The sequence below is a fragment of the Colius striatus genome, chromosome 3 (genome assembly GCF_028858725.1).
Source record: "Colius striatus isolate bColStr4 chromosome 3, bColStr4.1.hap1, whole genome shotgun sequence".
Classification (NCBI taxonomy): Eukaryota; Metazoa; Chordata; class Aves; order Coliiformes; family Coliidae; genus Colius; species Colius striatus.
In genome coordinates, this window is record NC_084761.1 from 51208599 (window position 1) to 51233884 (window position 25286).

At 40.6% G+C, this 25286-nt stretch overlaps 1 protein-coding gene across 5 annotated transcripts in view; it reads right to left on the minus strand.

The window, feature by feature from the left end:
* Positions 1–1442: 1442 nt before the first annotated feature.
* TNKS (tankyrase) overlaps positions 1443–25286 on the minus strand; it is a 154423-nt gene continuing 130579 nt past the window's right edge. For all 5 annotated transcript variants that reach the window (XM_061994273.1, XM_061994276.1, XM_061994274.1 and 2 more), the window contains 15 exons: positions 23057–23136; positions 21916–22061; positions 21068–21233; positions 18183–18402; positions 17802–17911; positions 15025–15213; positions 13465–13702; positions 12636–12718; positions 9689–9809; positions 9009–9106; positions 7588–7662; positions 6294–6399; positions 5234–5420; positions 3434–3590; positions 1443–1633 (listed from right to left, as the gene is read on the minus strand). In XM_061994273.1, coding sequence (XP_061850257.1) covers positions 1547–1633; positions 3434–3590; positions 5234–5420; positions 6294–6399; positions 7588–7662; positions 9009–9106; positions 9689–9809; positions 12636–12718; positions 13465–13702; positions 15025–15213; positions 17802–17911; positions 18183–18402; positions 21068–21233; positions 21916–22061; positions 23057–23136 — 2063 coding nt within the window. In that variant the 3' untranslated portion in view covers positions 1443–1546. The remainder of the gene's footprint in view (positions 1634–3433; positions 3591–5233; positions 5421–6293; positions 6400–7587; positions 7663–9008; positions 9107–9688; positions 9810–12635; positions 12719–13464; positions 13703–15024; positions 15214–17801; positions 17912–18182; positions 18403–21067; positions 21234–21915; positions 22062–23056; positions 23137–25286) is intronic.

The window sequence follows — 25286 nt, forward strand, 5'->3', positions numbered from 1 at the left end:
GCATTTTTTTTTTCTCCAATCAATACATGCTCAACACTGAAGCACACAGAATCACAGAATCATTCTGTTTGGGAAAGGCCTTTTAAGATCACCAAGTCCAACCATTAACCTGCCAAGCCCACCACTAAACCACCTCTTTGTATTGGTTGTTTAAGAAAAAAAATAATATGGCTTGATTTTCAACCTTCTCTGAAGCTCTGAAGCTGTAAAAACATCACAAAAAAGAAACAGGTTTCTACTTTTGTTAAATGCATATCTTCTGTGAGGGGGACTTTTCAAATTGTTTGATGCTGTGCTACGCAACACTTAAAAACAACTTTCTCCTACCCAGCAGAATAACCCTGGGAACTTGCAGGGAAGGGGATCAGCGGGAATAAATCCCAGCTTTGTTCTCTGGTATACCTGCAAGCAAATCCACTTGCCAATTCATGTTTTAAAAGCTCTCATCAAAGTGTAAAATTGATCTTTTAAAAAACTGTTATTTTTATAAATCCCTTAAGCTCTTCAACTGTGGTGTCACACACAGATGTGACACAAAATGGCTACAATACGCTCTCCCTTACCAGTCAGAAACCCATTTACTAGGTCTCACATTGCAGAGGGACGTGGACCAGGTATGCGATATTCTGACTTCTCACCTGCCATCTCCCAGCAAAACCATTTGTCACTGTAACTGGAGACCATTTCCCAAACTGCATGTACTTAACAGGAGCCTTATCAAACATCCTGTTAGAGACACCAGCCCAGCAGAAGGCATTGACCTGCTTTATGAAGTTCCTCCAAGCACAAGAGCTGGTTTTATCCTTGCGAACACTTCCAGGGCTTCCCCTAGAAAACTCACGCAGACAAAGCGGCAAACTAACACGATCTGTCTCCACTCTGCGGTTACATTCACTCATATTCTATGATTCTATGATACTATCGTTCGCTCAGAAGTGTGCAAAACCCTCCTATATTGAAGAACTGGACCTAGCCCCTTCTCAGATGAAACTCATATTGCATTGTTAATGAATTTAGTCAACTCGACTTTGTGCAAAATACCTTTAAGAAGGTTCCGGCTCAACTTCAGAATACAAAAGGAAAATAAATAGTTGTCTAGGATCTCTTGAAAACATAAAAATGAATGGTGTACACTGAAAAGAAAATTATGGGCTTAATGCAATTAATCTGTAAATAAAATAACTGGAATAGTAGTGTCTGAAATTTTAACGTGTGAGATGGCACCGGTAAAAGATTTCCATTTGGACAATAATGTTCCCAAAGTCTAGATCAAAACAACATTATTTTACACGTGGTAACTGCAGAGACTAGGAGCCTGAGATATGTTATTAAAAGGCAGTCCCTTGTAAACTTTCCTCAAAAGGAACAGTAGCAGTTGAGTATGCAAGAGTTACTCATATCGTATTCATCAAGACAGCAATGCTTTATAAAAGACATACAGCTTATTTCTGGGTTGTTAAGAATTTTATATGATACTGATTTTCTGAAACACGTATCCATCCAGTCCAAGATTAAAGTTGCATCCTTCTTCACTGCTCTGTAGCTACTAGGTCTTTTGCTCTGCTGCTGTTGCCGTCTGTGAGGGAGCTTCTGGTTTCACAATCTGGTATGTAATGAGATATTCTGGGTATGCCTGGAAGTAAGGCAAGAAAAACAGAACTGTTTTATGCAAGGGTACACTCAGCAAGTTCACATTTTGGATTTCACTGAACAGTGACCAGAAAGGACAGTGCAAGAATCAGCCCGATCTTCTCAGAGTGCAAAAAAAAATGCAGATTTCAACCCTAGCCAGCCCTAAGTGGGAACTGCTCAATGTAGTTAATATCTTTGTTAATACTCTAATAGAAAGAAAGGTGTTTCTTCCATGTAGACACTGGCAAAAACTGTGCGCTCAACAGGAATTCAAAATCGGTTACTTTCCCTGTTAGCTAAGCCTACGGAGCAGTCAGTTCCTGTAAATAACTCAAAAATCTCAGATGGCCGATGTAGTCAGACCCTAAAATGCTCACTGACTTGCCACGTGACCTGCAAATATCTTTACTGGCAATAAAATACTTGGCACGCCCGAAGCACATAACCCAGTCACCTGTCCAGTGTTCTCTGAAGGCAGCTGGTAGGAGGTTCAGCCTCAGAACAAAGCTAAAGTTGTTGGCAAGTTGAGGGCCCCACTCAGAGAAACCCAGGCAGCTGTCAGGAGACTAGGCCAACGGAAGCCTCATGAAATCCAGCAAGGGCAAATGCACCTGGGATTAATTCCTTCTAACCCTGCAGGATGGGAAGTAACTCTGCTGAAAAGGTGCTGGGGGTCCTCATGTGGCAGCATGCTAAAGCAGGATCCACGGCATGTCCTAGCAGCAACAAAGGCTACTGGCATTCTGCAGTGCATTGACAGCCATGCAACCAGTTAACTGAGTGTAGTGATGATGGCCATTTCTTCAGTACTCATTTGGCCACATCTGGACAAGTGCAGAGAAATTTTGGTCTCCCCAACATAAGAAAGATGCCAATAAGTTGGAGCCAAGTACAGCAAAGGACTGGTAAGATAGTCAGCAGGAGAGAGCAGAGGATAAACAGGAGGCTGAAGGAGATGGGCTCGTTCAGTGGGACCTCATAGCAATCTCCCATCATGTATGGAAGGCTATTGAGAAAACAGAGCCAGACTCTTCTGAGCTGCACAGCAGGAGAATGAGGCTAATTAAAACAAGGCTTGTTTCTTATTCGATATAATGAACATATTTTTTTACCCTGAGGATAACTAAACAGAAGAACAAGCTGCTGAAAGAGGCCGTGAAACACCATTGCCTGGTCAAAGAAAGACCTCAGCAATCTGGTCTGAATACAACATGAAAAAGGGGCTGGCCTAGGTGACCTCCCCAAGGTTTCTTCCTACCTGAACTTTTCATCTTGGAGCCATCCAGAGTAGTAAGCAAACTACTTGTTTAGATTAAGGGTCTCAGTCATTCAGATTAAAAATTAGCTCCTCGACATTGCTGTGCTTCTTCAGCTGCCATTTAAGGGTAGTCTCTGATGAACACCAACAGTATCATTGCTGGGAATCTACAGGTCAAGTGCCCAGAATCCTTGGTACGTACAAGAGCCCCAGAAATGCTTGTGTTCTTGTTACTGCAGTAATGCCAATAAAATCCAGTGGGAGAAACAGTGCCTACCGAGAGAAACTACAACTCTTCATAGACTCTAGCAGTGCTGCACAGGGGGAATTAGGCAACTCTATGCGCTGTAAATTGGAGCAGCTCAGGGGACGGGAGTATCATTTGCTGGCTTGATACACTTTCCTGTTTATTTCCACATTTAAATGAAAAAAAATCTAATCAACCAGGTTAGCACAGCACACTTGGTATGGAAACCAGCCATGTTCCCTCTCCAGCACCAAGCTCTGCCCTTCCATAGACCCAGGCCTTCCTAACTTACATACCTGTTCTCCTCTATAGATAACATATTCAGCGTATGCAAGTCCGTTCACGCTTGGCCTGCCAATAACAGAATGGTGCCCTGGAGGGGCATGAGCCATCTTCATTGTGCTGAACTGAAGAAAGGATTTTCCAAGAGTCACTCTACAGAAGAGCATTTGCCTAAAAGGGAAAAAAAAAAAGAAAACCACTTTAAAATATCTTACTAGGAGTTGACTGCTCCCAGAGTTATTTTAGACTTTTCCATTTATTTTGTTACAATTAATTTTTCAAGGCTTTTTGGAGAAACACTTTTAGAAACCAGTTCTAAGGCTGTATAAATCTGTCATTCCCCCCTAAAGGCCCCAAACAAAACATAGAACCATACAATCATTTTGGTTGGAAAAGACCTTTAAGAGTCCAAACACGAACCTCACACTGCCAAGCCCCCAACTAAACCATGTCCCTCAGCACCTCATCTGTAAGGCTTGTAAATACCTCCAGAGATGATGACTTCACCACTTCCCTAGGCAGTCTTTTTCGGTTCTGATAATCCCCTCAGTGAAAAAGTTCTTCCTAATCTCCAATCTAAGCCTCCCCTGGTGGAACTTGAGACCATGTCCTTCTGTCCTGTCAATTGTTACTTGGGAGAAGAGACCGACTCCCACTTCACTACAACCTCCTTTCAGGTAGCTGTAGAGAGTGATCATATCACTTTCTCAGCCTCCTCCTCTCCAGGCTAAACATCCCCAGCTCCTTCAGCCTCTCTCCTCATCAGATTGTTCTCCAGATCCTTCACCAGCTTTGTTGCCCATCTCTGGACATGCTCCAGCACGTCAATGTCCTTCTTGCAGTGAGGGGCTCAAAATTTGACACAGTATTAGAGGTGCGGCCTCACCAGCACTGAGCACAAGGGGACAATCACCTCCTTGGTCCTGCTGGTCACACTATTTCTGATACAGGCCAGTTTGCCATTCACCTTCTTGGCCACCTGGGCATATTGCTGGCTCATGTTCAGCTGGCTGTCGACCAACACTCCCAAGGTCCTTTTCCACTAGACAGCTTTCCAGCCACTCCTCTCCAAGCCTGCAGTGTTGCCTGGGGTTGTTGTGGCCCAAGTGCAGCACCCAGCATTTGGCCTTGTTGAACCTCATACAATTTGCCTCAGCCCATCGATCCAGCCTGTCCAGGTCCCTCTGAAGAGCCTTCCTGTCCTCAAGCTTTGTGTCATGAGCAAACTTACTGAGGCTGCACTCAATCTTTCTTGACACTTAGGAAGCAAAACACACTTTGTTTAGCCCTCACATTGAGGCTTGTTCTAGTTCATTTTATATAAAGCTGTTGAAAGAAGTTGAAACTCTTGTGTTCCTACCAGCAGGATACAGACAGGTGTCAAAGTGTGAAAAGCACATTGATCTATTCCAGTACAAAACAAAGCTGTGATTAAGTCCTTTTCACTACCTCCAAAATTATCCGATCCATAGCACAACACTGTACTGCTGACCACCACTTTGCACTGCAGTTTTGTTCTGAGAGTGCCTGGAGTTTAATTGCTATTTTTTCCTGACTCTTTCATTTTCAAACTTGCTGTTTCAGCCACAACTCACTTTGATTTATACTTACTGTATGCTTAGATGTAATTTTTGACCTTTGTGGGACTCACTGCATTTATGTCTTTTTTTGTTCAGCCTTGACAAATGGAAAACTGCATTTCTGCTGCTATGACCAAGCTCAGGTGACTGTTCTTTCCCTGCAATTCATTCTGTGCTAGCATCATAAAAACCAGGACAGATAGAACAATATATATGAAACTGCTGGACTCGTACCTGTGGCAGATATAACAGGACCTGTCTTTGTGTGTGGGACAGCCCGTTCCTCCCCCTATTCCATACACATATTGGTTGCTTTTTGAGGAGTTCTCAGCAAAGTAAATTCCAGCTCCAAACATTCCTCCGATGTATGCATGCCTTTCATCAAATCCTTTGTGAATGATAGCATTAATAAAAGGAGACCCTAGAACAGAATGACACAAAATGATGTGTTATTATACATAGCTGTTAAGCTCTACAGTAATATGGGACTCTTATGTCAAGAGGAGATCATCTGCCTCAAATAGACCATTAAATACCAGAAAGCATGCTCAGTCAGCTGGAAGGGGGCGATATCCAGCAGGATGCAGGGATGTGTGGGATTTATCGTTATATACCAAGATCCCACGTGTGACTCATATTTCTTACTCATTTCACAGATCTCATTAAATGGCTTCCCCCCCACCACTCACATTTCAGTGCAATTTCTCTTGTCAGTGCACACCTTCTCCAGCAGTCAGCACTGGTTAAGATGAGGCAAGATGTCAGGACAATCATACCTCAAACCAATTCCTACACAGAACCACAGAAGAGTCCAGGGAAGAAGGACTCTCAGACAACTGTCATTTGTAGGCACTTCTGGATGGTTCTAGGTAACATCCTGCTGAAATTCATGGTTGGTTTTGATTCCTTTCCCTGACAGTTGCCTGAAGAACCAGGGTAAAAATGCTTTTACTGTGCACTGCTCCCTTCTTTGAGAAGATACTCTGTCTTATAGCAACATAGCATCCTCCCAGCAGCTTTACTGAAAATGACTAAGATATGTCTTAGCAAAAAAACTCCTTTTCCCCTAAAAAAAAGAAGCAGTATTTTTTAATCTAGTTTAGCTTTTCAGATGGCAGTAACCACACAGACTAACTTCACCACCCCCACACACCTGCATTTCTAGAGTAGAAATACAGTTTCCGTACACGATGGTGACACAGCACATGAACACTGCCTGTGGGTCCTTGTAAGTTTGGGTTTGTTTTTTAATTTGTTAAATACCAGTACATAGAAATAGAGATCACTTCCTTACCATGAAACAACATGCGCTCATTGTGATGGTTATGATTCTCCTCTGAGACCTCCTTCTGTCTGTGACAGAATCTCTCCCGCAACTTCTTGTTCACAACCTTTTGAATCTGCAGTGGTACAACAGTGACAACCATACTTGAAATGACAAGGGATACAGTTTCACGGAGTTTGCATAATTTCGACAGGGAAACTGACGGAAAGATGGATGAATGATATGAAGAAGCTCCCTCACTGTTCTGCATGCAAGGCTGAAGTCTTTCAAACAAGTTGGTAGCACACATGGTAGTTAAAACTACTGTGAAATCGTAGCCTGAGTTCTCAGTTTTAAGGAAGTTTTTCAAGCTTTTACCTCTGGGAGCTTGCAACAACACCACCAACTACAAACTGTCTGAAACTCCTTCCCTCTCTGCTCTGAGCTCTGTTGGACAATCTGGGCCAGCTTTTTGAAGTTTGCTTGTCTGGTTTTGGTTGAATTTTTATGAAAAGAAACAACTTCTGATGAAATTAGGAGATGTGTTGTTTAATCTCTCTTAAGATACTGTTCCAGCCACTTGCCCTAATACAACTCTGGTTTCTGTAAAGGATTTCACCTTTGGTTGGGAGGAGGATGGAAGCAGAATTTACTTCAGGAAGTATATCTACTGGGCCAAGTTGCAAAGGCTCTGAACAGGCTCACTTTTCAAAACAGATATACAATAAGGGTTTGCTGGAGTTCAGGTATCAAATTCTGTTCTGATTTCCTCTGTTTCATCATCCCCAGAAACAGGAACCAGAAAGTGTACTTTCTGTAAGAAAGACAACACTCCACTTTCTGATATGCCAGGGCTTGTAAAAGGTATTTTTCTAGTTGATGGGGCAAGGAAGGAGGTGTCAAGATCCAGATTAGCATGGAGAAATAAAAACTTTTATTGAGTCATGCCCATCCTTTCCCCCTTCTGGAAAATCTCCTCTGAAAAACGCCAGAAAAGACTATATTGAGGAAAAAAACCCATACATCTGTCAAAGAGAGAAGTTATGCACCTCTGAAACTAAAGCACGTTGTGAAACAAAGCCAGGCTCTTTACCACCTCTGTCTTCAATATCAGTTCTTCAGACTCCTTAAGAGCACAAGTGGATGCTTCTCCCACATTCCACGTGCAGAGCACAAGATCAGTTTAATTTTTGCATTTAGCATTTGCTTTAATTTTGTTCCCAAATATTATTTCAACAAAGAACTTGAAATATAAAAAGGTGATGCACTAAATCATTTCTGCCTGCTTGCATAAGTACCAACTTAAAGAGGTTTTGAAACTTACCCTGATGACATTGTACCTGTTGAAGATCCCACCAGCATTTCCACCATCCCGATGCTCCCGGATTGTACTTTGCATCTGCAGAAAAGAACAGATTTGAATGTCTAGAACACAAAGCTTTCTGTCAAGGCAAAGTATTCATGCAACATCTCAGGACATCACTGGCCACAAGAGACAATCTTGACTGGAAATGAATTAAAAGGTGTCAAGACTTTTTTTTTTCAGTTTTAAACTGAGGTGCACTCTTATTGCTCAGGCACCCAATGTGCTATGCTGTCCCACAACAGAGAATTTGGATGATGCAACCATCTCATCTTGTAATAAAAAAATCTACACAGGATAAAGGAGAATAGTGGCACTTGCTATCAAAATTATATACAACTAGAAAACCTGCTTCAGATTAGAAAAAAGCCCAGTCTTTGAAAATGAATACACAAAAATATCGTTCGGAAATAATAGCAATAATAATCACTATCGAGTCCAGTTTGTATTTCTTAGTGATTCAAAAATGCTTGCACTGTAAAATTTCCTATGTCATTAGCAGACTCTAAGAATTTCAACAGTTTTATCACATTTCAGAGGTATTTCTAGATACCTTAACAATATCCCAGTTTACTATGGGAGACAATTTGACTCTTTTTGTCAGAAAAGTTTATTAAAAAGATCTGCAGAAAGTACTGTTTACAGAGTTACTAATAAAAAATATTCCAGGATAAACTGGCAGTAATCTAAACTTTTTAAAAAGACTCCAAATAGCTCTGTGCTACGGTGTCGGAACACCAGGCAAATAGCAAACGCACAGTAAAACGGAGTTTTTCCCAAAACGTAATTCTTCAGAAAATCTCTTTTCTGTTAAAATTCTTCTTTCAAAATGGTATCACTTGTAGTTTATAAATAAGGGAGTATGTGTGTGTGGGAGGCAAAATTACAGTCTACTCTCAATTATCCAAGAGCTGTTTATCTGGGTTACAGATTAACTACGCCACTGAGGGAAAAGAGAACAAGCTGGTTCACATGCAGAAATAGCCTGAGCACAGAGAATGCCTACAGACTTGCAAGACCTTGATTCTTTGGCCTTCAGCTCTCAGCTTTTGATTTTCACAGGTACACCTGTCTCGGAAAGCTGTGGAAATCCTCGCTGTGAGACAACATCCAAAACACAACAAAAAGGCAAAACTGGGATAACACTAAGTGTACAAACAGACCACTGATTATTATGGGCAGGACACAGTAAAATCATTTCCATCAATGCTCTATATATAAAGGCAAACAAAAAGCCCTAAATTCATGTCAGATCTATGCAATTCATACACCAAAGCACACTTTATCACTTTCATCACGGGTTGCATGCATTAGCTCTGAGGAGTTATAAGTGAAGAGAAATACACTGCCACCGGAGCATTAAAGAAAGGTACTTGCAATACCTCCTCTTCTACAGACTGATACTCCTTATCGTCAGGGGCAAGGTCAAGGAGAATGGTCCCTTGACTCACACAGTGGAAAGTCAAATAAGGATTGGTGCCTGCAAAGAGAATGAATTAAAGAAATAAAAATCAGCAGGAGAAAACAATACCAGCTCTATTTGTAACTAGCAACTTCATTATTCTTCTTAAATAATGCCAGCACAGCAAGAAACACAAAACAAACACAAGGCAGAAGCACAATCTTGAAAAGATAAAGTGCTTTCGTTAGCAGCGGAGACTTTAAGAGAGAAGGAAAACACATGTGGGACATAAATGCATTTTATTATTTCTGCTTTCAGGAGAAGGATCTGGGAAGTGTGGGGCAGCAAAAAACTCTATCAGGTCCAGCCTTCAAGATACAACTGGCCTGTGGGAAACAGAGTCACTGGAAATGAGCACAGCCTCCACAGCTGCCTTGGGGGTGTCCATTGTCTGGAAAGGCAACTGATCATCCAGTCTTGTACCTCCTCAATATATTTACCTGCAACAACCCAGTGGCCACCGGGTCTGCTGGCAGGTACATTTTCCTGACATCTGGATTCTGTCAAGTCCTGGTGAAAATGTTGACATCTACAAAAGGTGACTTCTAGGAACCTGCTGTCTGCTACACTTAGACTAACCAGCAAAAGTGTTGTATTTACCTTGCTGCCCTCCTAGAAGTCTCTCCACACCTTTTATTAATTTGTGGCGGTGTCCATATGCATTGATCCCAATTTCTTTAAGCTCCTCATGCCCCATGTCTGCCAATACATCCAGGGTTATCTGGAAAGATGAAAGACCACAAAAATCACATACCAAACCTGGCCAAGTGAAGACCTGTCAGTTCATAAAATGCAATGTACCAAAGCTGCAACCAAGAACACATACATTTCCGTTTTGCTGCACTTCTAACTGCTGCCACCTTCTGGCAAGCCTCTCCCTATCACAGGCACATACCCAGTTGCTACAGCCTGAAGCTGTGCAAAACTTTTACTTTTCTTACAGCAATTAACAAGAGCTGGTTCTCAGAGAACCTTCAAAAAATATATATTTATTTATGTAGGAGGAGAAGGTATGAGACAAATCTGGGAATATCTCTGAAGCATTCAAAGTTTCACATTGTTGTGCAATTCATTGTTTGCAATATACCAACATAAATGAATAATCTATAAGCTAACTAATAAATGTTGGTTTTGACATCAATGTTATTATGGTGTGTGCTATTACTGTGAGTATATCTATAGCCACGTGTGCACTTGGTATCAAAACCAGTGGGTCAGCTATGTTAAGTCATGCTCAACTATATCACTCTTTTTGTAAATAATTAACATTGTGAGGACAAATACAACCATTAATTTGGTAGCAAGACATGAATACATCTACAATCACCTAGCAAGGTTTTAAATTTCAGTATCACTGAGATTATTGGTGGAAGCAGAAAGGTAATAAAACACAATGTTGAATACACTTTATTATTAAGAATAGGAGATAAAGGCTAAATAAAGTACACATTTTTATTACTATAAAGCAAGAGTCCAGCACAGGGCCGCCAAGCTGATCAGGGGACTGGAGCATCCTCCTTATGAGGAAAGGCTGCTGGGACCTCAGGAGACTGAGGGGAGGTCTCATTGACACTTCTAAGTACCTAAAAGGTGTGTGTCAGAGGATGGGGCAATGCTTTTTTCTGTAGTGTCCAGTGACAAGGCTAAAAGATAATGGACATAAGCTGGAACATGAAAACTTCCACTTAAGGAAAAACTTCTTTCCTGTGAGGGTGATGGAGACCTGGCACAGGCTGCCCAGGGAGGGTGTGGAGTCTCCTTCTCTGAAGGTTTTCAAAACCCACCTGGACGTATTCCTGTGTGACCTGATCTAGGTGGACCTGCTTTAGTGAAGGAGTTGGACTAGATCACTAGAGGCCCTTTCCAACCCCTACCATTCTGTGATTCTCAGATTCTGTGAGGTAATAATATAAAATCTACTTCCAAAATTACACATTAAACTAGGATGGGAAGCTCAGCAAATAATGGGAAACCATACAACTTGGTCCAAAAGAAGCTGGCTTCTTAGCACAACTAGACTTACAGGTATGAACTCTGTCCACTACCAATTGAATATCATTAATTCAAAAGAGGGCAACTCAAGCAAGGAATTAACAGCTACACTGAACATCTGTCTAATTGAGCAGAAAACAACCCTACTGGGACTGCTGTGGAAAAACCACTGAAGACATTCATTATATGCAGCACAGCATTAAAAAATACAGCAGAAACTCAGATATTAGAAAGCATGAGAAGGCTAGAACCAAGGTGAAAACGTGCACATGGAGGTAACTAAAGTGTTTAAAAACAGCAGCTTGAAACACTAAGCTTAAGGAAGATGAGCTTGTTTTCACTAGTAAGAAACTTACATGAGAAAGCTAAACAGTTTCCAAATGATGAATGGAGTGAATAACATTTGCACCACTAAATCTTCTTAACAGGGAAAGATCTTAAATACAGGTTAGGAATTAAAGAAGCAAAAGCAGAAGAAAATCAGCATGGCAACAGGAAGACGTGAAAAAAATAAGAAAAAAGAAACGAGTAGCATGTACACCGGTTTGAGGTTGGTTTGTTTCTTAATAGAAGCAGTTCCAAATTAAAGAAAAGAGTTTATGTTTCACATATAAGAAAGCAAAAAAATCTTGCATGGCATTTTGACTTTGAGGAGATACCTCCTGTAGCATTTCATGGAAACAGTTGGAACTTTTTTGGTAAGCAACACATTACATTTCAAACATTTGTTTCCTGATTCCCCATAAAAGATTAGCAACAGAGGCCTGGGGAAAAATAATCATCAAATCCAGACTCTTGCATTTGTACCTTTCACTTCCACCACCGTGTCCTTCTCACTCATGCAAACAAATAATTTACTTAACTGTAACATATTTAATTTAAGAAACAGTACATAAAAAGTGTCTACAGACACTTTCAAAGTACTTCTGCTCTAAGAAGTAACATAAGCTTAAGATACTGTTACATTGGTTGTTTTCTTTTCATATAATGTGAACTATTGATAAATCTGCATGTTTTTTCCCTGCATGTCTCAATTCCATTTGAAATTTGTTAGCCCTGCAAAACCCCAGTTAATGCTGTAGGCCTAACCTGTTAGCAAATGCAGTGATTACACCCTGGTAAACTAGATTTTTATTTCAGTTTACAGTCAAAATCAGAGGGTCTCCTAGATGTAACTGAAGTGTCACATGCAGCACTACAGGCAGTGAAAGGCTTGTTTGGATATTGACACTGCTGAAGACCAAGTAAAGGTGACATTCCAATCTAACTTTGTTAAACATCACATTCAAAGTTCACAAGGTCTAGCGTACTCTCAGAATACAAGCTGAATTGTCATCCTTTGTGTGTGTTTAAGAAAGTGAAAGACACTGGATACGTGAATCAGTCAACAAAAGAAATTTTCACAGCTTTCTTAACTTCACCATAAAGTATCTGGCAAGTCTTTTGCAGTTCTCTTGGACATACTTGTTTTCTGTAGATGTGAAGACGATGTTTTTTTCCCTTTCAACTAGTCTATCTTTTAAATACACAAGCAGAGTTGAGACTTGCCACTTACCTGTTCTGTCTCAAAGATATCCCGAAGGTGTTCAAGACCCAGGCTTTTTAGGAACTGGGTAATGTTCATGTCAAGACCTGAAACTACAAGAGAAGAAACAAGTCGTTATAGCCTATGCACCTGAACTTAAGCCCCAAAAACCAAAAGCAAAACCCACAAAAATAAACCACAAAAGCCAAAACTTAAAAAAATTCTCAAGCAATACCATCAATTCACTAAAAATTTCAAACTCCTTTTACAATCAATTTGTCTACGTCTATAATAAGCAATCCGTTTTCATTGTGTGCGAGATCACTGCAAAGCTCATCACTGTTTCCTCTTCAGAATCAACTAATATAAAGCACAACTCATCTGTGGCAAATACAAGCTCATATTGTAAAAAAAAAAGGAAAAGGAAGGGTGGGTGTATTTCTGCTATGTAATGACCTAGATGCTGACACAAAGCATGCATTTGAGATTCTAATCGAAGGGTTTAAAAAGTCTTAGCAAAACTCTCCAACCATCACAACTTTCAACAAATTCCTTCATCAAAATAATTGTCATTAGATTTTCTGTATAAAATCAACAACAAACATCTGTGCACCTAATCAGATCTGCCTTTGTAGCCAGACCTCATCACTGACAGCAAAGACAGATGAACAGTCAACAATGCTCCTAGCAGGGCACGTGAAAACAGAGCAAGCGTTAGATACCTTAAAACACAGATAACAGTTCAAGCTGTACTATATTTTCTGGCTAGTCAGAAATGATTTTCAGATAAAGCAAGGCCTATTGTGACACTAAGCTACTGTACTTTTGCCTATGTAAACTTGTCTAGCAGCAAACGTACCTTCTCCTTCCTTCCTTTCAGTTCCTGCTGCACCATCACCAGCATTCGATGCCCCTCCTACTGCTAGTTCTGCCAGTGGACCAGTGAGGTTATCTATACTGCTGGCAGCAGAGAGGCAGGATGGTGTAGATGCTGGTGAGATGAGGGAAGCACTAACAACAGTAGCCTGAGGCTTGAAGCATGTAGGCAAAGCTTCTGGAGGCATCGCATCTATCAGCAAAGCTCGGATATCATCAGCCTGAAAAACAGAAAGAACATTCAACATGAGGTTCTATTATCAAAAGTCTCTAATCTCTGGAAATAATTCTTATTTGAATTTGTTTTAATTGATTGCTCTGCTCCCCCATTAAAAAGAAAACTGTCAACTTCTGCAGCATGGTAATTCATGGTTTCAAGAAACCTCTGGTTCACTGCTCAGACATAGGTGAACTGGGTCATCCCCATTTCTAAAGGCATGTAAGAAGGTATATCCAATTCCCCTTCCAGCAGAATTACTTTATTGGTGTCAAAGCCAGGAACAGTAATGCAGTAATATTAACTGAAATCCTTCACGACCTAGGCCAGGCAATGACACCTCATAACTTCTCTGTCAGGCTAAACTTCTGGTGAAGCCTTTTGCACTGGATCAAGGCTTCAATGGAAAGACTACCACTGCCTTTGCTGCAATCACATGTTAGTATTACAATAGAAAAAAGACAGGAGCTACAGGAGAAGTATGAACCTTGCTAACAGTTGTATTTAGCCTCTGTTGACTAACTTAAGCTGGACCTTCATATTCCTCCTTTCATGTTCCTGCAGAACATTAAGACATCCTTATTTCCCTCCACAGAAATCAAATAGCTTTCATATCCCTCATCACAAAGTAAGTTTTCTAGGGCTCGGATTATTCTGGAGGATATTTCTTGAAGTCTCCATAAATTAATCAACAGCCTTAAAAAATACCTGTGCTATAACCACACACAGTGTGGTTATATACAGAGTCTTCTATTCCATCAAGACTGGTTAACCTGGGACATACATGTTCATGTAACCTTATTAGGCTTTTTAACCAGTTGCCACTGCCACCACTAAAAGGAAAGTTTCCAGACACCAGTTTTATAAAAAGTTTGACAGCCACCCGCTGTTTTGAGTTAAACAAAAAAGAATGGAGGTAATATGCTGGCACTGAGCATAATCAACCTTTAAATGATCCCATTCCTTTAAAGGCTCATCTGATTTTCCCCCCAGGTTCAAATAATCACCAACAGCACGCAGGTTAACCTTCATCGGTGACATTTCAGAGAGGTTTCTTTCCGACAATGAGGAGATTGATCTCAGGAGTGCATCCTTAAGCAGAAGCAAACCTTAAATCACAAGCCATGTTAAGACCTCAGTCAAAGGGAAAATTCTGGACCTGAAAGTGAAAAGTCCCAAACAGGCACCCTGGAGATGCTCTTCTCCCTCTGCCTTAGAACATTGAAAGATGAGGACCACTCATGTCGAGGAGTCACAGAAAGCCATTCAGTATGCAGAGCAAATTCTCCAGAGCAGCCTGTGGCTGGCACACTAACATGAACTTACTGTTGCCAGGTCTAGTGGCGTCTGACCCTCTTGATTCTTCATGGTTGGATCCGCTCCATGAGCTAAGAGCAGAGCACAGAGCTGTGTCCTTCCTTTTTGTGCAGCTTCGTGCAGTGGCGTGAACGCCCATTTATCTGTTGCATTTACACATGTATTGTATTTGATCAACAGCGCTGCTATATCCACGTGCTGGAAAACACAAAAACATCTTCATCAACGTGACACTGGTTAAACACCTATTTCCTTTTCTGTGCTGGAGGTAATGGTGCTTAGAGACTCCCGTAATTTTGTTTATCTTGCTTCTCTGCCCCAGTGTCTATGCAGAAGCACATTTCCTTGGGTACCACTTTACACAGCAGCTATACGGTTATCTGTATCTGTGCACTACCAGAGCATCCACCAGAGCACACATAACTTGGATCAGGCACAGAATTGTTATCTCTGCCAAACCATCCCAAGTACAAAGCATGAAGTTTGTGTCAGCTGCAGGAGCTGACATACTTGAACCAGCATAAAACTGGTAGGAGTTAACTGTCAAAATATTTGTAGACAAGTTTGAACTGGCTACTAAGATTTACAGGGCTGCAACATTTGTGATACGATGCTAGAAGCTCTAAAGATACTGCTGAGCCACCACTTAAATGTCTGTACACAGAAGTCTTCATCATACTTGATTTCTTTCTTGAAATTTCTTGCAAGACCTTAAACCCATCTGTGCCAGCTCAAATTAACTCTTTCTCTAATCATATTTTATGAGAGAACTGTAATTGACAAAATGCATTATGAGTGTCATAAGGGATAACTGTTTTACGTGGGTTATAAAAATAATGCTCTTACAACTCCACGCTTTCATCAATATCCTGTCCTTGAGGATTCCCAAGTTAAAATAAGAAAACAGAAAATTGGCAAATAAAATTTTTGGCTGCCTCTGACCAGTAAAATTACTTGTGCAACACAGATAAGTAATAAAAAAGTAGGTAGTCAAAATGAGTTGGCAGGAGCATGAAACACTGAAACTGTAAGAGGAGGCACAAAGACTTGATAATGGATTTCATTTTTCCTCTCAATGGCAATTAAGTGACTCTCAGCATCTTTCATAAAAGGGCTCGTTCTCTGCATCAGGCTGGCTTTAAAAGACTGCAGACTTTATTTTTCCTCTCTGCCAAACTTTTAAAGCAATTGTTGTTCCTGTGACTTTTCCTGCCACATGAAACCCTACTGAGGGACATGCAGAATGAAGTGCTGAGTGGGAGAACTGAAGATACTTTGTGAGGAAAAGGCTGAGCTTGTGAAACCTACCAGCTATAAATTTGTGAAACCAGTACTCATCTCTCCTCTACCTCCCATCTCTGTGATGGGAAAATCAAGAGATCTGAACAGGATGGTGACAGCTCTGAGAGAAGAGTAGGCTGCTACAGGAAAGGTATACAGCAACTCTTAACTAAGAAAGCTGATGGAAAAGCACCAAACGCTGACTCATTAACTTTTCCTAGAGAAAGTAAGGCAACCAGATTAGATTGGCATTATGATTTTTAGAAGTGATAATCAGCTTAAACCAATCTCTAATGTTTCCCTGTGGCAGTAAGGAATGTTTTGCCTTTACATAAAATGTGCATTTTCATTTCCCGTACTGGAAAGAAAGAACACAACTGTTATGATAGACTGTATCTCTAGATCTAAGCAATGTCTTGGAAATTGAATGCTTCTGGCACATATTAATGAACAATATTGCTTGGTATTAAGACTCAGTATCATAAAAGAATTCTGTGTTGCATTTTTAAACCTTCAGCAGGATTTGGAGCTTTTTGCTCATTTGGACACTGGAATCCCAGAGTGACACAGAGAATCGATGCAAACACTGCAGACCGAGTTTCATTGATACACTTTCCTTAAAAAACAAAGTGAACACTGTACTTCTTGTTTCATTTGGCTCTGAAACAAAAGTAATCATGATTCTATTCCAATCACTTCTCCTAGATTTTGCTCTTCTTTGCCAAGTCCGGGTAGTAACAAAGCATACCATGAGGCCACCAAAATCACTGCTTACTGAGCTTCATGTTCTATCTGACTGCAAGCACACTGCTAGGAACTTCACAAGCATTGTTTCTTTAAAATTATTTTCAAGAGATTTCTTTCTTGACTTATTACAATTGACAGCTGTTTACAAGCAATCTCTTAGGCACTTGTGCAACTGGTGCTCACACAGACGCTTACATATGGAGGAAGGAGAGCCTGCCTCATCCAAAATGGTTTGAATCAGCCACTGTATCCCCACTGCAGCAGACAGGTTGCCCAGGAGGATACCCATACCACAAACTAAGTGGCCCTTCAACACTTCAGCTTTAGCAATAGCTCCGCACCTGAGATCAGCTCTCACAGACCTCCACTTCCCTGTCATCACCTAGACATTATCCCCTGGTATTGTTCTCTTCCTTCCATCCATGTCTTTCAGCAACTTGAGGTCTTTCCTGTTTCAACAGTCACCTCAAACTTAACACTGTTCAGTGTTGTGCATCTGCTTGCTTGCATAAAAGCTATGTTCTAACAATCTTTCCAAACTGCAGCCTTTAACTGCTACAGTACACCTGAATCTGTTTCTTATTTAGATTTGTAGGACTGCAAACAGCAGTGACAACAGCAACTAAGCCCAACAAGTACCTCATGCCATCAGAACCCAAACTATGTTCACAGCAAGATAGCTGCAAAATATATGGCTTTGGATATGACTTTAAGGAGCTCCTTGTTGGTCCACTCATGGCAAGAATGCTTGCACCTACCCCATACGATGCTGCATTATGTAGGGGGATTAATCCTCCTTTGTCCTGGGCATTAACATCAGCACCATGCTCAAGCAGGTACTCAGCAACTTCCAAATTGTTGTAACCAGCTGTAGAAAAGGGACAGGAAAAGAAATTGGGTATTAGGAAAACCAGGCTAAACAAAGCCAAGTAGACAGAAGAGCTAAAGCAATTTTTTTACTTCAAAAGTTCCTTTCCTAGCAACTGTATTACTCCCTGAAATACAGCTGCCAGAGTTAACAACTAGCTGTACAGGACAATCTCTGTAAAACTCTTACTATACCAATCTTAGTTTGGGTGATTAATTTCTGTAGCCCTATCGTGGATACATAAGCCTTCAAAATCTGGTGAATCACTCACCTGCAAGATGTAGTGGTGTTGAATTTCTTCCCTGGGTGTCTCTGCAATTGATATTTTCTTGAGTACATAGCTTCTGCACTCGTGCCAAGCACCCTTTCTTGGCAGCATCTAGCAAGGCAGCGTCTCCTCGCAGTAGGTCCTGGATATCTGTGTCTCCTTCTTTCACCAAGTCTAGAGGAGTGTTCCCATCTCGATTCTTTTTTGTTGGATCAGCTCCATGCTGCAAAGAGGAAGTGGAATGCTACTGTCACAACCATGAGCAGAGAAGTCCACATGAATGTGTCACTATTCTGTGGCACAAGAGACAAGGTGCTGGACTTTGCTCAACTGCCATCACGATTATTTGGACTAGTAGGTGCATGAGAATAAATCCAGGATGTTGAGGCCTAAACTACTAGTCTGCAACACAGCTGCACAAATCTCAGTTCCATAGGCAAGAATGTCAGCCCTCTGTGAGAGCTTCCAGTGCTTCACTTGCAAGTGAAGTAGGTTCAGGAGCATATCTTGCTTATAGCAATAACCTACTGTCACAGCAGCTGCTAAAGAAAAGCCAACTGCAAATACCTTGCCACCCAATCCTTCCCTTCTCCTGTAAACTGGTGGGCAGGGGTGTTCCCTTGGCACACACTAGTGAAGCCAGGCCCTGATTCTGTGAAACGCCACCCTGCTATTGAAAGATACTTGTCGCAGAAGAGAATTAAGAAGTACTTGTTTCTACACTTTCCAATAGATAACAGCACCATCTTAGGCAGTTTACAGGTCTTGGAAAGCAGTGAAAAAAACATTTTGGTGGGAAAGTGGATTTGGGTGACTGCCAGAGACTATCTGTGCTGGTAAAACATGCTGATCAGCCAGTGATAAGAACACAGAACTGGAACCCAGGAACAAGGAGAGGAATGTACATCTACATAAAGCATATGGTGTTAGTCATGTCCATGTACAATTTTGTGAGAGAACAGCTTCTTCCTTGTTCATTCTCAGCAGCAGCAGGGAAAAAACAGCGATAGACAAGGCAGAGGCAGCTGCTGGCACTATAGTTCTCTGGCTGGCCCCCTCAGAATAATTCAATACAGTGGTCCAACCCCTGTCAGCAAGTCTACTCTGCCATTTCTCACCGGGGATGTTGGCAAAGCTATGTTAGGGTGAGCCACAGGGAATTCAGCTGTGGATGGAGAGAGCAGAAGGAATTATCTGCCTTGTATTTGGAAGCAGTACAGCAATGCTCAGGTGTAAAGGGTAAATAACAAGAGAAAGAAAGGGACAGAGTATTAATTACATGGAATCAAGTCCGTATCTGTGGTACTTTTGGAAAGAGAACATTCATTGCACAAAGTCTTTTAAATTGCAATGACTTCTCCAAGGTATGACCTTAGATCCCGTAATTTAAAAGTGACAAAATCTGGAACTATTCAAATGCTCTTCAGAATAAATATCTAAATGAAGAAGCAGTGTTTTCAGAGATCCCTTCAAGGGCATAGAAACAAACTAAATGGGTAGTTTTAAAGAAAGGTGATGAATAAAGAAAGTCTCTCCAAAATCCCTGCACGTTTTTGTTTCCTTCTTCAAACAGACCAGGACAGAAAGAGCACAAGTCAGGCGGAGTCAAGCTCAACATCCACAGCTCAGTAGGGCTGACAACACTGCCAGCTGGCACAAGGGGGATAGCAGGAGAAGCCCTGAGTGAACTGCAGTGTAAGCACATATTCATGGACATCCACAGCCTTTGTGAAACAGTATCATCTTAAGGGCATATTTAGCTCTTGCACAAGAGTAATTTCAAAATGAAAGATTTCAGCACTTCAATTTCTTGTTGTACATACATTCAGGATACTTTGAACACAACAAATGGCTACAGTCCCAGTGGAAGGATCAGAAAACTTCAGAGACCCCCAGTCTCTATAGAACAATGCTGTGCTTGAGACATTATGAATGCTCTTACAGACTGAGCTAACACTTGTATTCATTATGTCTGCTTTAGAGATGTCTCTGAACACCTTCTGCTTTCTGCTGCATGTGTGTTTCAAACTGATGTACTACCCCTTCTAAATATTTGTTTTGGTAATGAAGTGAAATAATCAATGAGATAGGAGGCAAATAATGGGGCTTTAAAGCAGTAAAAGAAAAGTGGATGGGAAAGAGCCTCACCATCTTAAAACTATCCATATTCTGACTTATTTATATTTTAAATGTTGTGCTTCAGAAGCGCATAAAAGTAGGTAAGATTAAACAGGGAATAGGATTGGCATGAAAATCTGCTCCAGCATCTTCTATTTATCCTCCCATAGCAGGTTATGACTTCAGGTTAATAAGTCTCTCAAACTCGTATGTCTCACTGGAAACACAATGGCATTACCTCATGCTTTTTACTGGTTCTTCCACTAATTGTAATTAATATTTATACCACTACATTAATAAGCATTTCCTGCAAGAGCTTGATAAATTATACATTAATGTAACTGTTATAAACTTCTCACTTGCTAGACACCATTTAGGACTGACCTTCAGTTATTGCTCTGTAACACAATCTTCTTGTGTAAGTATTTACAAAGTTTTCTTAACTCCAGTAACTGTTACAGCAAGGGGTGAATAGGATAAGGTGGGATTTTCATATCTTTACATTTCAGATGCTTTTTCCAGTTTCAGAGTCTTGTCTTACTTGGCTATTCATATTAATACACGTACTAGAAAAAGTAACTGTATTGATGATCCTTGTAAATGAACTGACGTGACACAAGAAACCACCTCAGAACTGTAACATGAAAACAGTTTCACAACACCATAAAGAACTCACTGAATGCAATTAACTTTGCATTAATTAATTAATCTTCAGCAAAAATAAACATATACACATTTGAAGACACATCTGAGAAGTCCAGATCACATACTTTTAAGAGCAGCTTGCAGATTTCGTATTTTCCTTTTGCTGCTGCTTCATGCAGAGGAGTGAATTTCCATAGGTCTGCCACGTTGACAGAAGCACCGTGCCTCACTAAGAGTTCAGCCACTTCGTAGTGTCCATAAGAACAGGCATTGTGCAGGGGTACTAAGCCACTAATTAAAGAGAAAGTATTAATAGTTGTGGAAAACAAAATCCAACATCATACAAAGTTCCAGCAGATAAAAGCTCCCACTTCCACCAAACATTATTGGTATCTTGTAGTCTTTCCAATTTTCATGGCTTTATTTTTCTCCTATTAAAACAATTAAATCAATTAAAATTTCATTATCCTCCTTAAGTTTTCATCCACAAGACTTTCAAATACTTAACAAACACAAACATTACCACTTTCACAAACAAGTAACTTAAATAATGTTAATAACAGCCAAAAATTAAATTGATGTAATCATTGATTTAGAAAAATGACCAGAGATAATCCTGGTATTTTACCTCATGCAATTCAAAACTAATTTTAGATCACCTGAAATGGTGAAGCTTAAAGGCTGTTTTTAAGCACAACAAAGTCTCCACAATGGGCAAAAGGAGGAAGGGAAGAATCATGTATTACAGTGCCAAATAAGTACCTGACAATGGCTTTGCCAGAAGGCTTAGTACGCCTTAATGGGTCTATATTTCTCCCTACAATGATGTTAGAAACAATGCAGGACAAGAGAAGAGAAACATTTTTCAAGAGAAAAGCATGATGGTTATGAAATCTGAAGCAAAACAAATAGAAGTGAGTACAAGTCTCATATCAACAGAAAACAGCTGAATGTATCATGAAATGAAATGTACCCTTTATCTTTGGCATGCACGTCTGCCCCATGGTGCAACAGATACTCCACCACAGATACGCGGTTATATCCTGCAGCAAAGTGCAGTGGCGTTGAATGACGACCTTCCAAATCTCTACAATTCACATTCTGAGGGCTGCAAAGTTGCTGAAAAGACAAAAGAAGAAACCAAAATCTATTAGAGAAATAAAGCAAATAAATAAACCCCCTCAGAAAACAAGCAAAAATCAGTCAAAAAACAAAACCAAAACCCAAACCAAACCTCCAAACTACCACTCCCAACACAGAATTTGCTCTGTTTGTTATGATATAAATATTTTTAGAAGTTTGGTTTCAGGAATTTTTTTTCCTTTTACCTTAGGTAAAATTAAGAAAACAGCTGCTCTAAATTTATGGCTGAAAGTACTTCTGTAACAAACAAGACTTATATGACAGAAGCAGAATGAAGACATTCCTAATGGACTATAGGATGAGGCTCTAAACCATCAAGCACCAGGTTCAAGGGCAAGTAACTTTCTCCAGGTGTGTTACCATTTCCAGCTTATGTGGTCTTCAGAAATCTAGAAATACTGAGTTTGGCAGTCAAAAGGAGCTGCTGGCGCACAAAACTGCTGTTTGAATACTCATATGTATCAAGTTGAAGTTCAAGGTGAGAATCCATGCAGGACAATCTATCTGAAGGCTATTTTGCCCATGGACCAAATGTGAAAGACAAGATCAAACCATCCTGTGATGCTGGGGTTCCATGGCCTGATCCTTCAGGTTAAGGATGGCTTAAAATGAGATGTCTGCTACTTGTTAATGCTTTTGTTTGATTGCCTTCTGATTGGATAATGCACCTGAGGCTTGTTGCTACTGAACTGTGGTTCTGAGGATCACAGGGTCCACTTCAAAGAACTATGGCTGCATCTGCAACACTGCATCTGAGTCCATTGAAGACATGACTGTGTAAAGGACTGGGAGAAGGAACAACCAAAAACTCAAGAGAAATTACTGGGTGCATCCTAATGCACTATTTTGTAGGGGGGAAAAAAACAGAACAAAATAAGAGGTTTGATGTCCCATTTTTTATGATTTACCATCCACTGGGCACTATTTCCACAATTTAAAGTGGAGAATTAACATGAATTGCTCAAACCTACCTTCACAGTTTCCAAGTCTCCAGCTTTGGATGCTTCTAATAACCGATAATCCACATCAGATGTGCGCACAGGTGTACTTTCTACAAGGGGAAAAGATGCTTTAAGTTTACTTAGGATCATTAAACTATATTAACTTGTGCTCAACATATTTTTCAAACCGGTGGGCAAAAAGATAGCTGTTGTCATTTGTAAAAATGGAGCTGGACTTGTGATGTTCCAGTTCATATTGCCTCACTGGCTGAATAAGAAGCCTGAGTTTCAGTGTAAACCAGTCAGATTTAGACTCTAGAGCCGACATTATTCTGCCAAATGAAATCTCAAAGCTTTGCTAATCCCATGTATGGTTAAAAGTGACCATTTTGGCATTAAAGAAATCTACATGCTTACTGGGAGAGACTCAAAGTTTTGCAGAAGTTCAGAATCACAGAATCTTAAGGGTTGGAAGAGACCTTGAAAGATCATCTGCCTTGCCAAAGCAGGGCCACCTAGAGTAGGTTACATAAGAACTTGTCCAGAAGCACTTTTCGCAGCAATTTTGGCAAACTGCATGAGACACCAGTGCACAGCCAGTGCTAAATGTGCTCAGTTCACCAGCGGAACTACAGCCTTTGCACTCTGAACTTGTGATATGTCCTGTGCTACAACGCAGTGATAAGGAGATGGCATTTCTAAGATGACTCTGGGCACATAGTGACTGCCTGCTTCATGATGTTCCAGCTGTGTACTGCACTTTACAGAAATAATGAGTCTATCCCTTGGTATAAATGTAGGGTGGCTAAAAACAAAACCAGAATAATGACTGAGAGATTAAAAGAAGAGCTTTAAAGAGGGATATCTTTTTACCTCTTTAAATGACTAGATAATTAAAGGTTTTGGCTGCAAAACTCTTTTTTTACCATACTTCTCATTAGAATACTGCTGTGAGAAAGCATTCATGCACTGAGGGAAATGGTAGCTGGAAAGGAGCAATGGATTACCATTCTTAAAGCTCTTCAGTGTTGTTCAAAAAGAAACTGAAAAGACAATCTTGATCACTTCATTTTGATTAGAAATGGCCTTCTGTTGTAGAAGCCACTCCTCTCAGGCTCAAAGATTTATGGAATAGAAGTTTTGGCAGCATGGTGCTTGATCAGCAACAGAAATGACCGCCTATGGGGCAAGGTGAACTTGTGGTTGCCATCCTCTGCAAGAATGCTGTAAGAAAGGTTAAACTTATTCTAGATGGGCATGCAACTCCATCAAAAGACTTCTTTAAATGTAGAGAACTGGCACTGTGTCCAGAAGAGGAAACAGCATAAATTATGAGAAGGTACTTCTTATAGACTAACGCACATCTCGGCAGCATCCAGTCAGTTCCTGACTTTCCAATCTAATCTGTGACTTTAAGATAGGAGTTGCGAAGGGGTAGTTGAGAAAATGTTGTTATCTTAACTAGTCATCCTTACAGGAAGACGTCAGCTTATCTGTTCACTTTGAGGCAGTATTTCCTATTGCAGTTCTATTTTCTCTTCTTGATCAGTGTTTTGTGGCCTTTTGCTACCTCCTTGCGTTCATCACAGGAAGGAGGAGGAAGAGAGAAACTACTCATGCAAGCTTAACTGCTAGGTGATGAAATGCTTTCAGTTGATGGAAAGGCTGGCTGACAAAGCTCAGAGAAAGAGCACAGTGGCACCTTTAACACAGCAAAAGCTGCCAGCTCCCTTCTTTGCATCTGTCTCATTCCACTGGAGTAGTTCCACCAGCAAGCAGTTAGAGTCAATGATCTTAAAGGTCTTTTCCAATCTAAACAATTCTATGATTCTAAGTGATTCAAACACATGCTGCAAGAGAAAGACGGCAACAGGGTTTTGACACAAATGTTAGTGACTGTGGGCAGAGAACAGTACATATCAAACTCCTGTTGTTGGAGCAGGATAAGATTTCAGCTCACATCTTCGGCTCACTTACTTGCCTTCCCTCACTCTCTCCAACAGCACCACCACCTCAGCACCCTGAGGCAGGGAGATAAGGATCCTACATTGGATTCAAAGCTCTGCTCCTTAACAATTGTTTATTTCTTCTCTGAGCTTCTGTTCTTGTCTTCACAAGATAACCAAGACCCTGACTTTGGTCAAGGTTCAAAAGGAAATCAATCAGAAACACAATTTAATTACTACAAGAATGAGAAATTTTACTTCCACTAGATTAGGTCTCGAGTACCAAAAAGCTGCACTTAGCAAAGGAACAAAAC